Below are 22853 nucleotides of genomic sequence, written 5' to 3' on the forward strand. Positions count from 1 at the left end.
ATTGGCATTGCCTCGTACCACGACATTAAATAAGGCACTTCTTGGGAGGCACCCCAAGTTTCATTACTTGTTATTTTTCTTTTCTATTTGGATTTTCCTTTGTTGTATTTTTAAGCTAGAGTTTGAGCATAGGTTTGATTGATTGTTTTGACATCCAGACTTGGTCCTCGATCCCCGAACATGATCCTGGCTTAATCTCTTGGGCTTTTACTCAGACTTCAAAGCTCCAAATAGTACAAATTAGCTCTAAAATATCTACATAGCTCAAAATCACTCCTACAAGGTATAAAACACACAATAAGTGCAAAACACTACCAATAAACGCTCGAACACAAATAAAGTGCGGTGAATTAGAGTGCACTAAGCAACTAAAATACGAGATTATAGCCTACCATCATTGTGGCCCATGCCTTCGCTAGGAAGCTCATCTCTTCGGAAAGTGATCATATTTTCTTCGACCATTTTTCCAATGGTTGTTGCCAGTGCCTCACTGGTGGTATTGCTTGGCATACTTACCCCACTGTTAGAACTCATCAGTAAATCCATGACTGATATTTATGCTGAAGCATTCTTAAATTTTTCCTCCACGGAGTACTCTTTGGTTGACATCCTTTTTCAAAACTATGCGGCCTCGGGATCTATTATTTTTCATCTCAAAATCTGCTACCTTCCCAGATTCCCTCGATTTGCATCCTCAAGAGCATAGCATCTCCCCGACCTAGTCATACCGTAGGCTACCGTGGAATCTGTTATCTTTGATTTTCCCTTTTGCTAATATATCCACGGGATAGTTTTGTATTCCCAATCCTCTTCATCCCAGGTAGTAGCGGTACATTGTTGCTGGTAAGTTTGAACCATCACTAAAGGTCTCAATTGTACTGTGATCATCAGAGTCCTTTGATGCGGGATCCTTGCACCCTCTGTGTTTCCTATCGTGACAATGGTTCCTTTCAAATCGTATTCTTCATCCAAGGTGATCATGTTAACCCCTTGATTCTGATGATTTGGCAGCGGATTGCGGTTCACATTGGGCAGAGCCAGAGTGCACTGAATGGATTGGCTTTTGTTCAATGATTCAATTTCATTTTTCAGCTTGAAACAATCTTCAGTATCATGCCCAGGCATGTTTCAATGGTACACGCACCTTTTGGTTGCATCAAAATACTTTGAGGGATTCTCAGGAACCCTTCATTCTACTGGATGTATTAAACATGTTCTCCTCAATCTTTCAAACAGTTGAGCCAGAGGTTCAGCAATCAGGGTGTAATTTTTGGTCCTCGACCCCCAAACATGATCCCTGCTTAATCTCTTGGGCTTTTACTCAGACTTCAAAACTCCAAATAGCTCCAAAATATCTACATAGCTCAAAATCACTCCTACAAGGTATAAAACACACAATAAGTGCAAAACACTACCAATTAACGCTCGAACACAAATAAAGTGCAGTGAATTAGAGTGCAATAAGCAACTAAAATACGAGATTATAGCCTACCATCATTGTGGCCCATGCCTTCGCTAGGAAGCTCATCTCTTCGGAAAGTGATCATATTTTCTTCGACCATTTTCCCAATGGTTGTTGCCAATGCCTCACTGGGCATAGAATCTCCCCGACCTAGTCATACCGTAGGCTACCGTGGAATCTGTTATCTTTGATTTTCCCTTTTGCTAATATATCCACGAGACAGTTTTGTATTCCTAATCCTCTTCGTCCCAGATAGCAGCGGTACATTGTTGCTGGTAAGTTTGAACCATCACCAAAGGTCTCAATTGTACTGTGATCATCAGAGTCCTTTGATGCGGGATCCTTGCACCCTCTGTGTTTCCTATCGTGACAATGGTTCCTTTCAAATTGTATTCTTCATCCAAGGTGATCATGTTAACCCCTTGATTCTAATGATTTGGCAGCGGATTGCGGTTCACATTGGGCGGAGCCAGAGTGCACTGAATGGCTTTGCTTTTGATCAATGATTCAATTTCATTTTTTAGCTTGAAACAATCTTCAGTATCATGCCCAAGCATGTTTCAATGGTACATGCATCTTTTAGTTGCATCAAAATACTTTGAGAGATTCTCTGGAACCCTTCATTCTACTGGATGTATTAAACATGTTCTCCTCAATCTTTCAAACAATTGAGCCAGAGGTTCAGCAATCGGGGTGTAATTTTTGGGACCTCTCTCTTCAAAATTCCGGCACGTCGGGGTGCATAAGTGGGTTGGTTTTGATTAGTGGTTGTTTGGAAAAGAGCATATGGTCGTGGTGGGTGTGGATTTTTATGGGTTCAAGGCGGGTTATATTGAGGTTGGGGATTGTAATACGGTTGTGTGTTGTAAATTGGAGCATAAGCAGGTGGTGGTGAATGGTTGTTTAGGGAATAAGATGTGTTTCCATTATGTGGGATGGGTTAATAATAAGGGACGACTGCTGATACATTCCTTTTTCTTCTTTTCGCTAACTATTGACCCTGATTGGATTGCCTTGCTAGCTGCTTGCAGTGCATCCATGGATTGTACTTTGCCGGATCTTATACCTTCTTCTAGGGAATCTCCCATTTTGACCAGTTCGAGGAATTTTTGTCCCATCATGCTCATCATTTTCTCAAAGTAAATCCCTTCCTGGGCCGTGATGAAATACTTGGTCAACTCAGTATCTTTCGACGAAGGTTGTGCCCTCTCGGCCTTTGATCTCCATCAGCATGCATATTTTTGGAATGACTCGGACGGCTTCTTCTGCATCTTTACGAGTGCGAAGCTTTTGGGAGTGATATCTGTGTTGAATCAGATGTTATTTATGAAATCTTCTGCCATATCCTCTAGTTTCGCGGATCTTGTCGAGTATACCAGGTAAGTGCTTCCCCTGTCAAGCTTCTTATGAACAACTTCATCCTCAACTTCTCATTTTTCCCAACTCAAACTAACTTGTCACAATATGCCCTTAAATGTGCATGGTGATCACATGTCCCCTCAAAGATATCGAACTTTAGAGGCATGTACCCTACTGGCATATCTACATCAAGATGGATACACAGATCCTCATAGTTTAGACTTTCACTTCCCCAAGCGACTTGGAGGTTCTTCATTAGTTTACTCAAGATTTGTAACTACTCAGACACTGATTCCTCCTCCTTCCTCCTAGCTTCCCTTTCCATCTCGATGTATTGGCCAATCTCATAAGGTACCCTGATCGTGACAGGCGCTGTAAAGGTAGGTTTAGAAATGGCATATACTGGAGAAACATATCGCTCATGTGCAGTGGTATGTGCCACAGGTATATGCTAGGTTTGGTGAGTGGTAAAGGTGACTCCGTCACAAGAATATGTGCGAATTGCATTGGTAGTAACGGATGTGTTTTGTGACATTTGAACGTAATGTGGTACGTAGGGAGTGTGGATAGGAGGATTTTGCGAGTTTGCAGGGGTTAAAGGAGAAATGATTTGAGTGGTATTCTTGCGAGTAGTAGAAGGAATGTGGTCAGGGATTGAATCTAGAAAAGAAAATGTGGTGGTTGTGGGAGCGTTATCACGGCTAGATGTGCTAGTTCCCTGATATGTTGTACTTTCTCCCTTAAAGATTCCATCTCTTGGGCGATCCTAGCCACATGTTCATCATTCCTTGTATCGTCCTTCTCTCCCGATTGCCCCGGGCTATCGGCTATTACCAGAGCAAGTTCGGTCAGGTTATCAGTGGTAGACATCTTTCCCTTCAATCTTAGGTTTTACGCTGGTTACGCCAGTTTTGGGTCGACGCAAACCAAATTTTCATTTGGGGAATAATAATGAAGTAAGAAATGAAAGAAAAAGAAAAAGAAACAAAAGTTAGTTTCATCATTAATACGAGTAAAAGGTCACCTAAAGCATCTAGTTTATGTATTCAGGCAAGCTCGTTTTCCTAGAATTTGTGGGACCTCTCTTTGCCGGAGGTAGGCCTAAATCCTGAATATTTGACAAGCAGTCAGATTTGACATATTCAGATCTGAAACAAATTTTGTTTTCATTGATAGTGTTTGAATTGAGATAAGCAGGAGCAGAGGTTACATCATTGTTTCCAGCATTCACATAAATGCATGGGCTTCAACAACTTGCCCTTAGGGAAAACAAGATAACTGGGGATAAAGAAACAAAGTGTGGAAGGAGGGGAAATCAACCAACTTCTAGTAACCATCCCTAGAATCATTCCATGTCTCCTCTTCTTCTTTCGGTTCTTCCTCTAGATATTCTTTAAATTGCTCTTCATCATCATTGATCTCAGATTCTTTCTCTGGGTCTTTCTCCGGCTTTGTCTCGGATTGTATCTGGAGGCAATCCACTACTAAGTCATCATCTTTAGTGGTGGAACCATGTGAACAATGGACCCCAGGACCACTTGATGGTGCATCGAGGTGGTCACAAGATAATGTGGCAGGTTCTCATGATATATTTCTAAAGCCGCCACTGCGTTTTCCAGCCAGGCTATACCTTCCCTGCTCGGTCGGGCTAGCTCATCTTCCTCGTTGATGCAGACATAATATTCCGGATTGCACCACGGGTTTTGACCATTGGCATTGTGACCAGATCATTCCACTCTTCTTAGAGCCTTATTATCCTTAGTATTGGGATCTGCCTGTTGTACTCGTCCTCATATAGAGTTGTCCTTGTATTGCCCTTCAACCTAGCCGTGACAGCTTCCAATTGACCCATTCTCCACTTAGGTTAGTCAGCATCTCTCTCCAATCTTCTTGACCGTGTGGGGAAACCCAATATCGCATCCTCTCATTGTGGCTTCGGATCATGTTGATGGCACCCACAAAGTAGTCGACTGTGGCCTTTCACTGAAAGAAATACTCTGTGGCCTAGATTTGAAGCAGCATGTTACAGCCCTTAAAGAAATCATACCATAGTGTAGATGCATACAAAGCCCTTAGAATCTCAGTTAACATCATCAGTACCAGAGTGTCTTGAAAGTTGCCTCTAAATCTTGGTAGAACCACGGGTAACAAGTTGATATTGATCCAGCCTCTTCTTTGCGGGAAAACCAACAGTCCTAATAGCATCGAAGAGAAAGCTATGGGCATGAGACTCTTCCATGTTGCCTGATCACACTGAAATTCCCCCAAGTACCATTCATAGCTTTCACGATGTCCAAACCTATCGATCATTTGATCTAGACTTACCCATCTGTCCTCGATGTTTCTCAACCCACGACTATTTGCCTAACACAGAGCATCAAGAAACCTATAACCGGGCATGTGACTAGTAATATTGGTCTCCTCCTTGTAAATGCCAACTCCATAAAACTGGTAACTTCATCTAATGTTGGCACTAACTCACAATCAACAAACTTTAACACCACCTTGGCCGGGTCCCAGAATTCTATCGGCAGGTGAGTAAGCACATTATCATCTCGGATATTTAGCAAAGAGGTCAGTTCTCCTAAGTGTGTCTGGATTTCATCTTTGTGTTCTAGGTGGATATTCTACCACCACTGCTTCAGCTTGTGTGGTTTTCCTATCACCATATTGATGTCGGGGATGTTTTGGTTGATTTCCATTTCTAAAGTGGGTAAATAAATGGTTTGATATGTGTTTGCTTCAGATCTTTAAGAGTCTCGTCGTGTTTGTTCATCTTTCCATTGAAGTCATGTTGTTGGGTACATGCCACATTGACATTAGGGTGGCTTTCCTAATCATATGTCGATGCCAAGGACCGACTCACCTAAGGTTTATGCAATATGACATTAGGATGGCTTTCCTAATCAGAGAGTAGAGTCTTTCCTACTTTTGAATTAGACTGAAGACGGCAAAAAGTTATGTCAGTTGACCTGACAAAGCCTTTCTCTGAAACTAAAGAATTTTGTAAAGAAGGTTCGGAAGGGTGTAAAAGACAACCCTCCCGTGCCATTGTGTGTCACAGTGTACGACCAAGACTCGATAGAAAGAAATGTGATGACCGTATATATAAAGTGGTAACAAATAGGGATGTAACATTAACATGCATGGTAAGTAGGCAGGCATAATGAGCAAGTAAGGCAGGTAAGCATATAATTGTAATTTAAATATAGTTAAAGCAGTGTACAAACAAATCTAAGTTCCAAGTCTAGTCTAAGTCTACTAAGGTCAGAACCTAAGTGTGATTCCATAACAGAGTCACCATGTTGTTGCACCCTATTTTGTACTAGTCAAAACAAGAGTCAACTTGTGGTTTCTCCGTTATTGATGAAAGAGTGTCGCCACCTAATATTTAAAGGTATACTAGGGTACCTATTTAACTACTAAAGTCATATTCTTTATTGGTCTTCTAACCGGTGAGATTTTGGGTAAGGTTTCTTGTTCTTCTAAAGAGAAGGTTTTAGGCATCCCTTAAAATCTACCTGAGGTAGCTCCATAGGACTTTGACTAGGTTTAAAGGGTTAGTCGTTTGTATTCATCTAAACTAGTATTAGAGAGGCGGCATACTTAATACTTGAAAAGAGGGTGTGTGGTTTTTAAAGGTCATAGATTTAGAAAAAGCTTTGAAGATAATGTCGTATATACATATGATTGAAAGCTTTTAAGGTATTGCACATAATGTTTGTGTTTAAAAAAATGAGATGGGGTTAAGTTGTAAACACTTTTTTATTTAAATTATTGTGGCTATTTGTGTAACACTAATGAAGTAAAATATTGTAAAGAACTAGTTTTCAGATATACCTTGGTTGTATAAAAGCGCACTTTCGAAGACCAATTTTAGATTCCACTTCCGTTTTTTGGAAAAGAGAGGATTATCGCCTTTTGCTAAAGCTGTTTTGATCCCAAAAGGACTTCATAAAAATCGTTAGTAGGGATTAATATAAAAAATGTGTAATTAAGGAAATAAGACTATCTATTACTAAGTCTAATAGATTATCTACATAATTCAAAGAGGAAAGGTAAAGCATTCAATCTAATATGATAGATGTTGTATACATGTGAAAAATAAAGACAGCAAAATGCAGTAAAGCAGTAAAGATGTAAAGGGAAAGGATGGACTCTGGTTTTTGGCCTATTAGAGGCAGGCCCAGCAGATAGCAGGAACAAACATCAGCAGACTTCACACCTCCCAAATGCAGTGGTATAGGGTTTGGGCTTGAGTTCTTTGGGAATTGGCCAGGCCCAATTATAATACATGTTCAAAAAGAAAGAAGGTCATTAGATATGCTACGCTATGCATATAATTATACATGAAACAAACTAGTAATGTCCTAAACAAAAAATAACAATAAATGATAATTTAGATTATAAGAATTACACTAATGTGGGGGTCACATATGGCAAAGTGATTCACATTGAGAATTTTTTGTTATCATTAAATACTAAACTTAAAGAGAATAATATATGTCAATAGATTAGAGGCTAAGGGTAGAGCTCCATTCATGGCCAAAGCTCTCTTTGGACCCCTGACACTTCAAAGTTCCCAAGGGTCTCAAGGCCCAGGGTTGTGCTTGTGTTAAAGAGAGTAGCTCAACCAAGAACTAAACTCTGCTTCCAAATACCCCTAACTTCTCACACTCAATCTTCCCTACAGGTTTAAGTGCCAATGAGGCATTTCAATGTATATCCCAATGTCATAATGATACCATACCACAGAAGTGTATGTAAATTTTTATAACAGTTAATACAAAGTACTATAGGATTAGAAGACAACTAATCATCCTAATGTAACCACAATCTAAGAAGTACATGATCCAATGTGAATTATATACTAGGAATGCTCAAAAGAAATAAACTTAATACACACATAGAGACAAAGGCATTATCAGATTATTGCTAGGAACCCAGGCACTTAGGTCCTACATCTCAAGAATGAAGTAAGTGCATGGCTTAAACATATGAAGTTCCTGGACATAAACACATTCCCTTAATAGCCTAAGTCTTAACTTCTAGCATATATACAAGCTAACAATTTTAGCTGAAACCTCTGAGGATATTAACAGAGATGTAAGTTAACCACTTCAATTGAATTCTTTAAATGGTGCTGACAGAGATACCATTAGCAATTACAATTATAACTTCTAAAGAGTATTTAACAGAATTGTATATTAAAAACTACAGTTAGAACTTATAAAGCTATTATCAAAGTTACAGATTCATAACTCAAATTAAGCCTCTAAAAGAGTATTAACATAATCTTAAACTAACAGTCTTGTTTTACTCTAAAGTTCATGACATGATTACTTATTTCTAAGAACCTTCTAATTCATACTAATCCTTATGGAGAACAAAACATGATGTTATAATCAACTAGTATCAACAAAAGGTTAATTCAAAGTTGACAAGCTAGGTCTGGTTCATTCATATAAGCTCAATGAAGTTCTAAGGATAACACAGACATGTGCATGGTTATGGAAGACAAGCAGAAGTATCGATGAATCAAGATGAGTGCAGGATCACATATACATGGGAACTTTAGTATGGAGTCACATTATTTCAAAAATGAAGGTGTTGTCATCCTCAAGCTAATAGTGTAACTATATGGAATTCAAGAAAGGGGTAGGGGTATTATCATATTGGAGAAATCAGCCAAGCATGTCAGGTATAGGATTTCAAATATAGTGAAACTTGGTTTTAGCATCTTAACATAACAAATAGAATACCAGAACCTGCACAAACCTTGTGACTTAAGTCAAGTATGTAGTAATCTTCAAAATACACACAAAAAGATGGTACACGAATCCAGTCTGCTCAAAACATGCGTATACAGTATGATCAAACAGCCATAAACTTATCAGAGAGTCAATGGTATTTTAAGAGTTGACAATATTAATGAGGTATTAAGTTTAGATATTATAAACTGGCATCCCCAAATCAAGATGACAATCTTATCATATAACTAATAGGCTCATATTTGTTTAAGTCTGATTTTTCAAGTGAGATACTACAAATACAGATGATACTTAAGGCAAGTTTGTATCATGTCAATACTTAACAGAACATCAAGAAAATCGAAAAGAAACCAAATATCAGGATAGTTTGAGAGTTATTAGGTTGTTCTTAAGATTTAAAAACAGAGATAGGTCATCAAATGTTCATAGGAATCATTACATAATTCTAATATCAATACCAAAGAAAATTCATGATCTTAGAACATACTTAACAACCATACATCATTAACAGGCATATAAAGCAGTCAACCATTAATGCATTATTAACAACATCACTCAATAACAGAACAATTCATACTTGTCAATTCAACCAGTAACAAACTGAGTGGAAATTGGCCGTTTGAGGGAAAGGACTATCAGGTAAAGCCCCAATGTCTAGAGGTCATTGCATTTGACCTCCCGACCTTGAATTATCATGATAAGGCTCTGAAGTGTGCTCATGCATGCTCCTATTTAACAGAGCACAAAGAAGTCTGGAGATTCGAAATTTCACTTGTGAGTCTTAGGGTTCGAATTTGGGGATTTCAAATTTGATCGGTGAAAGAGGAAAGGTTCAGCAAGAATCACGGATGTAGGAGACAGTAAGGATAATTTCTGGGCGATTTGAGACCTTGCACGAATTTGTGCAAGGTTTTCTTGACTTATTAGGGTGATGGGAGTTGAGAGAATAGAGAACAAAGGGAAAGGAGGGGCGGCCGAGTCTGAGTGGAAATGATTTAGGATTATAGGGAATTAGGGTTGTCTCTTAGGTGAAGATAGGGAGACAAGATCCGGGTCGTTGGATCTGATGATCAACGACCATGATAATTCAGGCACTTAAGGGGTTTTGAAGAGGAATTTTGGTGGCCATCATATTATTGTATTTTGACGGTCGGGATGAGATCTAATGCGTGTTTTAAATTAAAGAGAAAATGGAGATAAATTGTGAGTCTTTGATCTAAGAAACGGACGACTTGGATTCACAGTGCTTCTTTTGTGAGTGTTATAGGGAGGTGACATGGCACGGGAGGATTGGGTAAGAGAGGAGGTTGTGGATTGCCAAGGTGACAAATGAGGGTGGACCTGGACTGGGTTAATTACGGATTGGGCTTGTGTTTGGGCCAATTTTAATTTAGAAAATGGCCAATTTGTTTTTAGCAGTGCAATTGCAATTATAGCCATTTAGTTTTTAATCTCTTTGAAATTAATTTAAATAAACTTATTTATTTTCAATAAAATATAGTAAAATATAATTATCAAATATACTACTAATTATTGTAATTAATTATTGATAAAATACTTTGTTTTCTAAAATAAAATACTAATTTAGAATTATTAATAGTAGTCTAATTAACTAAAAATTAAGAAGTAATTCATTTAATTAATTATAAAGCCTATGTGATGTATATAAAAGTTATTTTAATAATAATAGATATATTTATAATTACAGAATACTAATGCTAAATTATCAATTTCAAAACTATTGATACTTAGTTAATTTTGTAAAATAGGTATTTATTAATCGAAAATATTTTCAAAATATTTATTGCAAATTATTAAGTATAAATAAATTAATTTAAAAAGGGAGGGTAAAAATTGGTCGTCAACACCCACCGATCCTGTCATGCCACCTGTAAAGTAGAAACCTAGAAAATTAAGCCAGATTTGAGTCTAAGGATAAAAGAAGTCACCAAGCAGATAGATGCGAATGTGGTGAGGGTCACCAATTACCCTACATGGTTGGAAAACATCGTACTATTACCGAAGAAGGATGGAAAGATTAGGATATGTGTTGACAATCGAGATCTCAACAAATCCAGTCCAAAAGATGATTTTCCTCTACTCAATATTCATATCCATATCAACAAATGTGCGAAGCATGAGTTGCAATCGTTCGTGGATTGTTTCGCCAGATACCATCAGATTCTTATGCACGAAGAAGACGCAGAGAGAACAACGTTCACCATGCCATGGGGAGTTTATTATTATAGGTTCATGGCGTTTGGTCTCAAGAACGTCGGCGCTACCTACATGAGGGCCCCGATGACCCTCTTTCACAACATGATCCACAAGGAAATTGAGTTATATGTGGATGACATCATCATCAAGTCTCAGAAGAGTGCAGATCATTTGAGTGATTTGAAGAAGTTCATTTAATGCTTGCAGAGGTACAATTTGAAGTTGAATTATGTGAAGTGTGCATTCGGAGTCCCCGCAGGAAAATTGTTATGTTTCATCGACAGCATGAAATGGATAGAGCTCGACCCTTCAAAGATCAAGGCCATTCAAGACTTTCCTTCACCCACAAGCAAGGATAACGTGATGAGTTTCCTCGATAGATTAAACTACATATGTAAGTTCATAGCCTAGTAACCAGTAATTTTTGAGCCTATTTTCATGTCGTTCAAGAAATATGCTACTACAAAGTGGGCATAAGAATGTCATAAAGCTTTCGACGGGATCAAGGAGTATTTGTCGAATCCACCAGTGTTAGTTCCTCCCGAACCAGGAAAGTCGCTGCTACTATACTTTTCCGTATTGGATAACGCATTCGGATATGTGTTGGGACAGTATGATAAGACTAGAAAAGGGGAGCAAGCTATATATTACTTGAGCAAGAAATCCACACTATATGAGTCCAGATACGCCTTGTTAGAACTGACCTACTACGCTTTGACCTGGATCGCTCAGAAGTTAAGGCACTACCTGTCAGCATATACCACGCATCTGATATCCCTACTCGACCCACTCAAGTATATCTTCTAGAAGTCAATGCCTACAGGAAAGTTGTCCAAGTGGTAAATATTCTCAGTGAAATCGACATTGTGTATGTGAAGCAAAAATATATCAATGGACAAGCATTGGCCGATCATCTCGCGGAGAACCCGGTGGGCAAGGATTACGAGCCGCTCGCCACATACTTCCCTTATAAAGGAGTATTGTTCGTAGGGGAGGACATTGCAGAGTCATACCCATAATGGAGAATGTTTTTCGACAGAGCAGAAAATTTCAAAGGAGTAGGGATCGGGGGAGTCCTAATTTCTGAATCAGGACAACATTACCCGACTCAACCGAGATAATGTTCCCTTGCACAAATAATATGGCAGAATATGAAGCATGTATCCTCGAAATCAGGATGGCAGTTAACATGAACATCAAGGAACTTTTGGTCATAGGAGATTCTTTTTTGCTGATACACCAAGTTCAGGGCGAATGGACCACTAAGAATGTAAAAATACTCATGTAGTTATAATCGGAAAGGAGTTATGTAATAAGTTCACCAAGATCGAGTTTAAATATGTTCCCAGAATCCAGAATGAGTTCGTTGACACTCTTGCAAACTTGTCATCTATGATCCATCATCCAGGCAAGAATTACATTGACCCCATCTAGATTGAGGTTCGAGATCAACTTGCTTAATGTTTCTATGTAGATGAAGAGCTAACTAGTATGCGTTGGTACTATGACATCAAAAGGATCCTCAAAGTAAGCGAATACCTAGAGAATGCCACCAGTGGTCAGAAGTGAGCGCTAAGAAGACTAACAAATCACTTTTATATTAACATGGAAGTCCTGTACAGGAAGACCCCGTACTTGGGTCTGTTAAGGTGTATAGATGTTGCAGAAGCAAGAAGATTACTCGAAGAGATACATGCAGAAACATGCGGGCCTCACATGAACGGTTTCACTTTAGCTAAGAAAATTCTAAGAGCCGGATAATTTTGGATGACCATGGAAAATGCTAGTATCTCTTACGTGTAGAAGTGTCACCAGTGCCAGATTCATAGGGATTTCATCCGGCTTCCACCTAATGAGCTGAACGTAATGGGTTCTCCTTAGCCGTTCACCGCTTGGGGCATAGACGTGGTTGGACCTATAGAACCCACCACATCAAATGGACATCGTTTCATCTTGGTTGTCACAAAGAAGGTGGTGGCAGATTTCATCTGTAACAACATATTCTGCAGATTCGGGATCCCAGAGTCAATCATAACTTATAATGCAGCCAATCTCAATAGCGATATCATGAGGGAGATTTTCAAGAAGTTCAGAATTGTCCACCATAATTCCATATCCAACAGGCCACAAATGAATGGAACGATTGAAGCATCCAACAAAAACATCAAGAGCATCGTATGGAAGATAGTGGACAATCACAGGTAGTGGCACAAGAAGCTATACTTTGCCTTACTATGTTACCACACCACTATGAGAACGTCTACTAGGGCAATACCATTCATTTTTTTTTATGGAGCAGAGGTTGTGATACCCGCAGAGGTTGAGATAGCATCTTTGAGAGTCATTTAGGAAGCCAAACTAGATGACGCGGAATGGATGCGTGTCTGGAAAAAACAACTCATGTTCATCGATTAAAAGAAAATGGATGTTGTATGTCATGGACAGCTATATCAAAATAAAATGTCCAACGTGTTCAACAAAAAAGTTAAACCTCGGCAATTCACAACAGGGCAGCTTATTATAAAGAAGATATTCCCTCATCAAGAAGAGGCCAAAGGAAAATTCGCACCAAAATGGCAAGGCCCTTACGTGGTCGATCGAGTATTGTCTGGAGGAGCATTGATCCACAGAGAAATGGATAGTATAGTCAGTACAAAGCCCATCAACTAAGACGCAATCAAGAGATACTACATTTGAAGATAGTAGAATAAGGGTTTGGTTGTAATAGAACTATGCCTGACCTGACTTCCCACGGTGGGATACATAGGCAACCCACTTAGGGTCCGGTCTCCCTCCCCCTTTTGTAATAGAAATTCCAAATATCATTTTGTATGTATTCAGAACTACACCACGACTTGATTTCCTTTGGCCGGAATATGTAGGCAACCCACATCGAATTCAGTAATCTATTGTAATCGAACTACATTCTGGCTTGATTCCATTTGGATACATAGGCAGTCTCAGTCAGACTAGGCCACTTCATTTAAATTTCTCATCATTTTGCATCTATTGTAGTCGAACTACATTTTCACCTGATTCCATTTGGATACCTGGCTCCATGAGTTAGGCTTGGCCATTCCATCATAATTCATTCATCATCCACGAACTATGTCCAGACCTTATTTCGGTCGGATATGTAGGCAACCTAAAAAGTTTCAATCATAACCCTATGAAAACCTTTGTAGTGATATTTTTAGATTAGGGCACGATCGCGACGACAAGAAGTTATGTCATCAGGGGCATCTCCACATATCATCATCAACAGGACAGAATCACCAAGAAACGATTCGCGTCTGAAGGAATTTCTAAGAATGTCATAATCCAGAAGAACGACATTTGCTATAAAGATAAATGATTTTCAAAATGGTTTTCAAAAATTCTATCTTTCTACCTACCAAACTTCATGTCATTCCACCAGATCCACGGCAAGTCTATGACCATAATCAACACAAACCAACGCCCCCTCCCCCTACTAAGAATTTTTCTTTGAGCGCAGGATCGACAAGAATCGAAGGATATCAGAGCTCACCAGGAACAATGAAGGACTAGCTATAATTGCATGAGCTCCTATCTCTCCTTCATTATTATTCAATTCAATTCCTCATATGGTTAGGGACTAATTTCAAATTCTTTGCGGTATTCTGGGACTAAATCTTTGGCACATTCATAGCGCCCTGTATATAGCAAACCATCTACTTAATCAACCGGAGCGCCTTGTACATATCCAACCACTAACACTACCATTTGGCTCTTTGTTTATATCAAAGCGTCTACTCAACCAACTGGAGTACTTTGTACATATCAAACCGCCGGCTTCGCCAATCAGAGCCCTGTATATAGCAAACGGTTTGCTTCACTAACTGGAGCCATATCGGAGATTCCAAATACATAGTTGCAAACTTCCTCGTGGATCCCACCAATCGAATGATGGATCATCTAATTCCACCATACGAATGATCATTTATTTCTCTACTATATCTCGAATGTTTTGACCTTTTATTTATGCAGCTTACAGACATTCTTTACATCTAATCTCATCGCGTGGAGATACTCCCATCGTGCAGAGGTTCTTACATTTTCAAATTCAACTACTCCCATCGCGAGGAGACTTAAAGCTTCGGTAGTTATGGAACGGTACACAACCCGGCTAACAATCATGTCAAATTGAAAGGCCCATCCCTGGCACCCCAAATAATGCTCCAGAGCTTAGAGACTTTAGATTAAAACATCATGTTTCCCCAAGATCCCAAATAACGGCTAGTCGGTAGCCAAACATCATCATTCCTGCATTATTTTCATCATATCTTAACGTATTTGCATTATGATATATGGGTATGTGTGTATCTTCTTTTGTATTTTCAAACACTACAACATGGAACTTATTCTAAGAACCAAACCAAGTTATACTCCTATGAGGGACAACAAAATCATAAGCAAGCCAATGATCCAAACTCTAATTCAGTCCGATCAGCAGAACTCCAAAATCGTCAAGTCTTTCAAATCTCATAATCAAGCTACAATCCATGAAGTCACTCCGGGTTCCAAGATCTTCCCATCTTACAGTATCGTCATAACACAATATTGCGGCAACTCCTGCAAGCCCTCTCCAAGTCATCATTCCAGAAGTACATGAGGCCTGATCCTCATTAAGCCCGAGGTATGTAGGCGATTTAAAGCCAGAATTCAGACCCTAATCTTACAACTCATAATCTTTCTCAAATCCATATGACACTCCTGCAATACATGCCTAAATTCAATACAAAATTGGTCTTGGGTCAATTTCTTTGCCCGCAAAGTCTTTCATCGTCTCCGGTCAAAGAGGGACAGCTGTTGAAGACCAATTTCGACCCTCCCTTTTAAAATTAAATTATTTATACTTAAATAATTTTTAATATATGTGGTAAAATATTTTCTAATCAATAATACCTATTTTTATATAAATAAAATGGGAAACAATAATTAATAAGGTTGAACATATGATTTGGTATTAAAATTTATGAACTATATTACCCTTACTATTTGAAACTATTAAACTAACCTCTATATTTTGATACACGAGTTTTACAATTAAGCCTTGATTTTTAATTCATTTCTTATTACTTTAAATTAATCCAAAATTAGTTTAAAAATTTAGTAAATAAAGTGTTTTAATAGTGAGCAAATACAGTGACATAAATACTCCAAAACCATAAAGACTACTAGTAGGTATTCCAAGGCCTCGTGTCACAAGTGTATGAGCAACTAGTAGAATATACAAAACTCTAACTACTGCCTGAAATAAAAATACACAGAAAATAGATACAAAAGAGAGACTGTAGGTGTTGCAGAATGGCTCAGGAAGCAGCTCACCACTAGGCCTAGGGGTAACAGGGGTGCGCACCTATATGACCGCCAGATGCACCTGCCTCAGATCCTGCACGATTAGTGCCAAAGTATAGCATGAGTACATAAAAACAATGTACCCAGTAAGTATCTAGTCTAACCTCGAAGAAGTAGTGACGGGGGGTCGACATCGACAATTACTATGAGCTAACAATAAAATACAGAAATACTAAATAATAATGAGTTACGTAAATAATAATAATAACCCAGTAACAAGCAGTGAATAAATAATTCCTTCACTAATAGTAAATCCCAAGTCAAGTTTTGACATTAAATAATTATAACCTCTCAAATCAAAAAATAATATCAAGTATAATTAGGCTTCGAGCATTATCACGCATGACTTATGCCGAGGTCGTACGGCCCGATCCAGAATAATATATACACTGCCGAGGGTCGAGCGGCACGAATCATAGATGCATCTATTTTACTGTCGAGGCAATCGACCCGCTCCACAAGAAGAGGGGATACTTTATGAACATCAGACTTAAAAGTTTTTAAAAGGCTAATACACAAAGAAGCACCATTTCAATTAACGGTCAAGTGACCCGCCAAAACTCAAGTAAGTGAAATTCAGTCTTTCACAATTCTTCTATCAAGTTCCAATATAATTTAGGCCCTTTAACTAACAAGTAGGGTGCAAATATTACAGGTATTTCATGATTTGGGTCCTAAACTTCCCGGATATAAGCACATTTAGTATCTACGCACGGACTCTCGTCACCTCGTGCGTACATAGCCCCCACAATAAGAAAAAAAATAGTAATTTAAATCACTTATGGAGTAAATTCCCTCTTACAAGGAACTAAGTGTTCTGATTTCAACCCGAACCCTTCCAAACTCGAACTAACCATCCCCGCAAGTCATAAAATAATAAAAGCACATACGAGAGTCTTATTTAGTGGAACGGGGATCTAGAAAGCAAAACGATCGGTCGGGTCGTTACATTCTCCATCTTTTAAACAAACTTTCGTCCTCGAACGGGTTTAGAATCGTACCTGGAGTGCCAAATAAGTGTGGGTATCTGCTCCACATGCCCTTCTCAGCATCCCAAGTTGCCTCCTAGAGTGGTTGGCCCCTCCACTGAACTTTTACCACAGAAATCTTCTTGGACCTCAATTGGCGAACCTGCCTGTCAAAATTGGCAACTGGCTCCTCCCCATAACCCATGATCTCATCTAACTGAACCGTGCTATAGTCTAACACATGTGACCTGGAAGTATGATACTTCCGGAGCATAGACACGTGGAAGTTAGGATGAACTCCCGATAGATTGGGAGGCAAAGCAAACTCATAAGCAACCTCCCCAACTCGTCTCAATACCTCAAATGGACCTATAAACCTTGGGCTCAACTTGCTCTTATTCCCGAACCTTATGATTCTCTTCATCGGCGAAACTTTCAAGAGAAACTGCTCGCCCACCATAAATGATAAATCACACGCCTTCTGATCCGCGTAACTCTTCTGTCTTGATTGTGTTATGCGAAGTCGCTCCTGAATCAACTTTACCTATTCTAAGGCATCCTTCACCAAATCAGTACCATATAACTTAGCCTCGTCGGACTCAAGCTATCCGATGGGTGAACGACATCGCCGACTATATAAAGCCTCAAATGGAGCCATCTTGTTGCTGGACTAATAATTGTTGTTGTAAACTAACTCAACCAAAGGCAAGAATTGATCCCACTGCCCTCTGAAGTCAATCACACATGCTCTGAGCATATCCTCCAAGATTTGAATCGTCCGCTCCGACTGCCCATCGGTGTGCGGATGAAAGGCTGTGTTGGGCTCTACCTGAGTCCCCAACTCACTCTGTACTACCCTCTATAAATGCAAAGTAAACTGATGGCCTCTATCTAATATAATAGAGATAGGCACACCATGCAACCGAACAATCTCCTAAATGTAAATCTGGGCCAATCTCTCTGAAGAATACATGGTCACCACCGGAATGAAGTGTGATGACTTGGTCAACCTATCGAGAATGACCAAAACTGTATCAAACTTCCACAAGGTCCGCGGCAACGCAACTACGAAATCCATAGTAATGAGCTCCCATTTCCCCTCAGGTTTAACTATCTGTTGGAGTAAGCCATCTGACCTCTAATGCTCGTACTTAACCTGATGGCAATTAAGTCATCTGCCGCCACCAATAATACTGCCTTAGGTCGCGATACATCTTTGTAGCATCTGGATGAAAGGAATATCGAGAACTATGTGCCTCCTCTAGAATCATTTCCCTCAATCCATCAACATTAGGGACACATACACGACCTTTGAGTCACAGAACACCATCTTCATTAATAGTAACCTCCTTGGAACCACCCTATAGTACCGTCTCTCTGAGAACCATTAAGTGTGGATCATCCTACTGGCGATCCTTGATCTGCTCAAATAGTGAAGACTGGGCGACGACGCTTGCAAGAACTTGGTCGAGCTCTAAAATATCCAACCTCACAAGTCTATTAGCCAAGGACTGAATGTGCAAAGCTAATGGCCTCTCCTCTGCTGAAATTAATGCCAAACTACCCATACTCTCCGCCTTTCTGCTCAAGGCATCCGCAACCACATTCTCCTTGCCCAGATGATAAAGGATGGTAATATCATAATCTTTTAATAACTCAAGCCACTTGCACTGCCTCAAATTGATATCCCTCTTCTTGAACAAATGATGCAAGCTAAGATGATCGGTGTAACAGGACACAACATAAAGATAATGCCTCTAGATCTTGAGAGCATGAACAATCGCAGCCAACTCAAAAATATGTACGGGGTAATTCTTCTCATTGGGCTTCAGCTGACGTGAAGCATATACAATAACTCGCCCCTCCTACATCAATACACAACCCAGGCCAACGCGTGAAACGTCACAATACATGGTATACATCCCTAAACCAGAAGGCAACACTAACATTGGTGCTGAAGTCAAGGCGGTCTTAAACTTCTTGAAACCTCGCCTCACAATCGTCAGACCATCAGAACGGAGCACCCTTCTGGGTCAATATAGTCAAAGGTGCTGCAATAGATGAGAAGCCCTCCACAAACCGTCGATAATAACCTGCTAACCCCAAGAAGCTCCTAATCTCGGTCGATGTGGTAGGACGAGGCCAACTCTGAACTGCCTCGATCTTTTTGGGATCTACCTTAATACTCTCGCCTGATATAACATGCCCCAAGAATGCTACAGAATCTAACCAAAACTCACACTTAGAGAACTTAGCATATAGCTTCTGTTCCCGCAAGGTTTGAAGCACCGCTCTCAAATGATGCACGTGCTCCTCCATGCTACGCGAGTAGATCAAAATGTCATCAATGAAGATAATAACAAATGAGTCAATATATAGCCTGAACAACCGATTCATCAAATCCATAAACGTCATCGGGGAGTTAGTCAAACCGAAAGACATCACTAGAAACTCATAGTGGCTATATCTAGTCCGGAAAGCCATCTTTGGAACATCCTAATCAAAAATCTTCAACCGATGGTACCTCGATCTCAAGCCAATATTAGAGAACACCCCGGCACCCTGCAACTAGTCAAACAAATCATCAATACGCGGCAACGGGTACTTGTTCTTAATGGTAAATTTGTTTAGTTGGTGGTAATCAATGCACATCCGTAAGGTGACACACTCAGTCTAAAGAACCCCTTTGCTAGCAACTCCTCATGCTATTCTTTCAACTCCTTCTGAGCCATGGTACGGTGGAATAGAGATAGGCTGGGTATCTGGAGACAAATCAATACAGAAATCAATATCACGATCTGGTGGCATGCCTGGAAGATCAGAAGGGAACACCTCGGAGAATTCCCGAACCACGGGCACTGAATCAATTGCCGGGGTCTCTGTAGTACTATCCCGAATATAATCTTGATAAGCCAAATAACCCTTCTCGACCATGTGTCGAGCCTTCAGAAAAGAGATAACCCGACAAGATGCACTGACGGATGAACCCTTCCATTCCAATCTAGGCAACTTTCGCATCGCCAAGGTAACCGTCTTGGCATGGCAATCAAGGATGGCGTGATATTGGGACAACCAATCCATGCCCAGGATGATCTCAAAGTTGGTCATATCAAGCAATATAAGATCCTCTCTAGTCTTGTAACCATAGAAAGTCACGATACATGACCGATAGACCCGATCCACAACAACAGAATCGCCCACTGCAGTGGACACATAAACAGGAGTACCCAAGGACTCGCGAAGAACACCTAGGAAATAAGCAAACAGAGATGAAACATATGAATATGTAGATCTTTGATCAAATAGTACCAAATCATCCCTACCCCAGACAGAAATAATACCTGTGATCACGGCATCTGAGGCTGCTATATCTGGTCTGGCTGGAAAGGCATAGAATCTAGATGGAGCGCCGCCTGGCTGGCCTCCACCTCTAGGACGGCCCCTACCCACCTACCCTCTACCTTTGGGTGGCCAGAAGGCTAGTGGGGCAGCTGGTGTTGTAATCATAGGTTGTTGACCCTACTGCACTACCTTGCCCCGAAGCCTGGGGTAAAACCTCCTCACGTGACCAAGATCCCCACACTCAAAACAACCTCTGTGTATGGCAAACTGCTAACCTCAAGGCTGACCCTGATAGCCTGAAGTCCCACTAGAGAAACCCTGAATAGCTAGTGGACGGTAGGAGATCTCTAGAATGGCGCTGAAATAAGGCCGCACTGGAGCACCCCGAGGAGGCGGCGGTGCTGGATATGTAGGCCTGCTAGACTGACCCCTCACAAACTGACCCCTGCCCCCAGTCGGGGCACAACTGAACTCTCAAGAATATCGAAACCACTTATCCCTTGTCACCTGCTCTCGGCTCCGCTGACGGACACCCTAGATCCTCCGAGCTATCTCCATAACTAGCTCGTAAGAAGTTCCGATCTCAACCTCTTGGGCCATAGTTTCCTGAATACCATAGTGCAAACCTGCAACAACCTTACGCACTCTCTCTACATTGGTAGGAAGTATCATGAGTGCATGGCAAGACAACTCAGAGAATCTCACCTCATAGTCGGTCACCGATATCTGGCCCTGCTGCACCTACTCGAATTGAAATCGCAACTCTTCCCCCTAAGTGGGTGGAATATATCTGTCGAAGAAGAAGCGTGTGAACTGGTCCCAAATCATGAGAGGAGAACCAGCTGGTCTGCCAAGAAGATAAGACTGCCACCATCTACGGGCCCTACCCTCCAGCTGAAAGGTGGTAAAGTCCACCCCGTAGGACTCCAATATCCTCATGTTATGCAGTATGTCCTTGCACCGATCAATAAAGTCCTGGGGGTCCTAATTCTTCTCACCTCCAAAGATAGGAGGATGCAGCCTGGTCCATCTGTCCAATAACTTATGCGGCTCACCGGCCGCAACTGGTCTGGGCTCAGGTATAGCTGCTGCAATTGGTTGGGCCCCGCCCACGGGTAGTGCGCCCAAGGTTTGATATATGGCAGCTACATGCCCAGGATCTTGAGAGGTAGGGGTCTGTGCTCTGCCTCTCGCCTCAGATGTGGCTGGGTCTGCTGCAAATAAACTATCCTAAGTCATAGAATCCATGAACCGCACCATATAGCCCATGACCTTGCAGAATCCCGGTGAAGACATGAAATCCACCGGGGCTGGCTCTGCTGCAGGAACCTCTCCCTGCTCCTTTATAATAGGGTCCTCTACTGGACCCTCTGGTCGCATAATTAGGGCAAATCTTGGACGTCCTCTCCCTCTACCACGAGCTGGAGCCTTCCCTCGGCCTCTGCCTTGGCCTCTAGCAATAGGGGAAGCAGCCCCTCCATGATCGGGTATATTTTCCACGCGCGTTCTCACAATTTGTGAGAGAATAAGAGAAAGATACTTAGAACAACATCAACTGCACGATAGGAGATTAAGAAAGAGAAGTTTCCTAACACCCTATAGCCTCTTAAAGATAAGTACGGACGTCTACGCACCGATCCACAAAACTCTATTAAGCCTGCTCATAACTTGTGAGACCTATGTGAACCTAGTGCTCTAATACCATGTCGTCACGACCCAGTTTCTCCAATAGGCCGTGATGGCACGCAACGTTACCGCTAGGCAAGCCAACGGTGAACTAATCATGTAACTTCTCTTTTTAAAACAATGTCCAAGTAGTTGAATTCCATTTACTAACAAAAATGAGGAGTAGAAAATTTTAATAAAGTAAAACGAAGGCTAATGAGTGAGCAAATACGTTGACTTAAATACTACAAAACCATAAAGTCTACTAGTAGGTGTTCCAAGACCTGGTATCACAAGTGTATGAGCAACTAGTAGTATATACAAAACTCTAACTACTATATGAAATAGATACAAAAGAGAGACTCTAGGTGCTGCAGAATGGCTCAGGAAGCATCTCACCACTAGGTCTCGGGGTAATGTAGGTGCACGCCGGTATGACCGCCAGATGCACCTGCCTCAGATCCTGCACGATTAGTACAAAAGTGTAGCGTGAGTATATAAACAACACGTACCTAGTAAGTATCTAGTGAAACCTCGAAGAAGTAGTGACGAGGGGTCGACATCGACACTTACTATGGGCTAACAATAAAATACAGAAATTCTAAATAAGCAAGGGTTACGTAAATAATAATAATAATAATAATAATAATAACCCACTAACAAGAAGTTAATAAATAATTCCTTCACTAA

General features: G+C 40.5%; 1 protein-coding gene across 1 annotated transcript; it reads right to left on the reverse strand.

Annotated features, from left to right (window-relative positions):
- Nucleotides 1-19856: 19856 nt before the first annotated feature.
- On the reverse strand, nucleotides 19857-21170 carry LOC138895209 (uncharacterized). The gene is made up of 2 exons (XM_070179875.1): nucleotides 21125-21170; nucleotides 19857-20404 (listed from the first exon to the last, which is right to left on the reverse strand). The coding sequence occupies exons 1-2, from the start codon at nucleotides 21168-21170 to the stop codon at nucleotides 19857-19859; spliced, it is 594 nt and encodes a 197-aa protein (XP_070035976.1).
- Between the last annotated feature and the right edge of the window lie 1683 nt (nucleotides 21171-22853).

Source organism: Nicotiana tomentosiformis, chromosome 7 (assembly GCF_000390325.3).
Source record: "Nicotiana tomentosiformis chromosome 7, ASM39032v3, whole genome shotgun sequence".
Lineage (NCBI taxonomy): Eukaryota > Viridiplantae > Streptophyta > Magnoliopsida > Solanales > Solanaceae > Nicotiana > Nicotiana tomentosiformis.

Bases quoted from the DNA above. Each gene is read 5' to 3' on its own strand.
- LOC138895209 (XM_070179875.1), bottom strand. From the start codon at position 21,170: ATGATACTTCCTACCAATGTAGAGAGAGTGCGTAAGGTTGTTGCAG. The intron at 20,405-21,124 runs GTTTGCACTATG...CTTATTTCCTAG, and splicing joins AGTGCGTAAGGTTGTTGCAG to GTGTTCTTCGCGAGTCCTTG.